Source organism: Penaeus vannamei, chromosome 11, assembly GCF_042767895.1.
Source record: "Penaeus vannamei isolate JL-2024 chromosome 11, ASM4276789v1, whole genome shotgun sequence".
Classification (NCBI taxonomy): Eukaryota; Metazoa; Arthropoda; class Malacostraca; order Decapoda; family Penaeidae; genus Penaeus; species Penaeus vannamei.
In genome coordinates this window covers 35,440,601-35,443,405 of record NC_091559.1, presented here as the reverse complement: position 1 = coordinate 35,443,405, position 2,805 = coordinate 35,440,601, and the positions used below count along the sequence as shown (strand labels likewise).

The following is a 2,805-nucleotide window of genomic DNA, read 5'->3' as shown; positions in this document are numbered from 1 at the left end:
TATTGGCATTGATTTTTCTTACTGGTTTGTGAAATCAGATTGTATTTTGGCGTTGAGAGGAAGGTCAAAAGAGGAAGCGAAAAAGGATTCATAAACTTGTTAATTTTGAAACTGAGTGACAGAGGTGAAGATAATTCTATTTAAGTTTGCTTTTTTGTGTTAATGACGAATTTGTTGTGTTTATTTCCGTATTATTAACACAGCGATACGAAAATGACAGAGAGAGAGAGCGGAAGAGAGAGAGAGAGAGAGAGAGAGCGGAAGAGAAAGAGAGAGAGAGAGCGGAAGAGAGAGAGAGAGAGACCTAAGAGAAAAAGAGAAAGAGCGAAAGAAAAAGAGAGAGAGTTTGAGAACGGAAGAGAGAGAAAGAGAGAGTGAGTGAGAGAGAGAAAAAGTGAGAGAATGAGAGAGAGAGCGAGAGAGAGATCGACAGATAGGGAGAGAGAGAGAGAGACAGAAAGAGTGAGCAAGAGAGAGAAAGAGAGAGAGACAGAAAGAGTGAGCAAGAGAGAGAAAGAGAGAGAGAGAGAGAGAGGAAGAGATTAAATAGACTGATCAATCTATGAACAGTGATTGTCAGAATTAAAAGGTTATTGCCCAAGTTTCTTCCTTTAATACAACCGTCTGTTTTATGTTGATATGGAAAGACATAAAATAATATATTATTTTTTATTGCTTACACTTATCTTTACAAAAAAAAAAAAAATATATTTATAAGATGAATCAAGAGGTACATGGAATATGTTTCCAAAAAGTAATAATAATAAATTGTTTCAACCACAATCAGTCACCATCATTAACACCAAACAGACAGACAGACATATGCACTAATACAAACAAGAATTCGTGCATACACAAACAAACAAATTAAACAACCCCCTCCCCCACTTCCCACCTCCTTAAAACAAATACAATGAGTAAGAGCAAATTCTTATCCCACTCTACTCTCTCCCCACCTCTCCCCATTTTCCCCCACCTCCCCCCACCTCTCCCCACCTCCCCCCACCTCCTCCCCCACCTCCCCCTATCTCCCCCCACCTCTCCCCACCTCTCCCCACCTTCCCCCACCTCTCCCCATCTCCTCCCACCTCCCCCCACCTCTCCCCACCCCCAACTCTTCCTTCTTACGTCAGCACGCCCCACTTCACTCCGTCCTCCTCCCTACTCTCTAGTCCCACTGCGCTCCACTCCCTCTTCCCCTCTCCTCCCTCCTACTCCATCCCCTTCCCCACTCCCTCCCTCCCTCATGCTCGACCCTCCACCCCTATCCCCACTTTCGTTCCACCCCCTTTCTTATACGCATCGCTCCACCCTCACCCGCACCTTCAGGCATCCTTTATCCCTTCCCTCACCTCTCCCCTTCAAACTTCCCCCACCCCCACCCTTCTTCCCTTCACCCTTGTACCTTTCTTCCCGACTCACCCTTCCACCTTCCTTTCCCTCATCCTTCCTCCCACCCTTCCTCCCCCTTCACTTTCCCCCCAACCACCCCTCACCCTTCCCCCTCACCCTCCTCCCCTCCCCCCTTCCACCTTCTTCCCCCCACCAACCACCTCCTCCCCCTCACCCTTCCACCCACCCCCCCTCACCCGCCCCCACCCCACCCACCCACCCTCTTCCACCCCTCACCCCTACCCCACCTCGCACACAACGGACAGGAAATCATAGCAGTGCTGAGGCGACGGGCACCGATGCTTCGTGCACGCCATGCAGAACTCGGCGTGCCTCCCGCTCCCCCCCGCGCTGTACAGGAGTGCCGTGGCATCCCCCTCCACCTTGGCACCGGACCCCCACCGCCAGTCCCGCGACCCGGCGTCCCAGCGGGCACCTAGCCACGCCCCGCGGAGAGCTGTGGAAAGGGAGGGAGAGAGGCTGGTGTAAGGAGGTGGGGTGTTGGGGGGGAGGGGGATGGATGGAGAGGTGGATGTGGAAGGTGGGTGGATGGGATGGATAAGTGGATGAGGAAGGTGGGTGGATAGGTGGATGAGGAAGGTGGGTGAGTAGATGGATGGATGGATAGGTAGATGAGGAAGCCGGATGGATGGATAGGTGGATGAGGAAGGTGGTGGGTAGATGGATGGATGGAGAGGTGGATGAGGAAGGTGGGTGGGTAGGTGGATGGATGAGGAAGGTGGGTGGAAGATGGTGGGTAGAGGGATGGATGGATAGGTGGGTGGGTAGAGGGATGGATGGATAGGTGGATGAGGAAGGTGGGTGGATAGAGGGATATGGAAGATGGGTGGATGGATAGTTGGATAGATGGAGGGAGGGAGGAAGATGGTGGATAGAGGGATGGCTGGACAGGAGGATGTGGAAGATGGGTGGATAGAGGGATGGTTGGATAGGTGGATGTGGTAGATGGGTGGATAGGGAAACTGATGGATGGATAGGTGGATGAAGAAAAGGGTTGGGTGAATAGGTGGTTGACGGAGAAGTATGGATAGAGGGGAAGGTGGATAGATGAATGAGGGAGAAAATTGGGTGGATAGGCGGATGGGTTAGGTGCCAAGGAAGATGGTGATTGACGAAAACGGGAGGATAGATGGATAGATGATTAGGTGGACGAGGACGAAAGTTGGGCGGATAGTTAGATTTAAAAGACGGATGGTAGGATAGAGACATGGAAAAGACGAATGAATGGATAGGTCAATCGCGTAGGAGGTCAAGGATTGATGGTTGGGGAAGATGAGTGGATAGATGGATGGAGAAGGAGGATAGGTGGATAGACGAACGAGGGAGCGGGTTGTGTCGATAAGCGGATGCGGTAGGGAGGAGGATAGGTGGATAAAGATGAAGGGTAGTTGG

General features: G+C 51.1%; 1 protein-coding gene across 1 annotated transcript in view; it reads right to left on the bottom strand.

The window, feature by feature from the left end:
- Nucleotides 1-1,628: 1,628 nt before the first annotated feature.
- LOC138863361 (pro-epidermal growth factor-like) overlaps nucleotides 1,629-2,805 on the bottom strand; it is a gene marked incomplete in the record, with an annotated part of 3,621 nt that continues 2,444 nt past the window's right edge. The window contains 1 exon segment of the mRNA XM_070127575.1: nucleotides 1,629-1,849. Within this exon segment, the coding sequence (XP_069983676.1) occupies nucleotides 1,632-1,849 (218 nt within the window).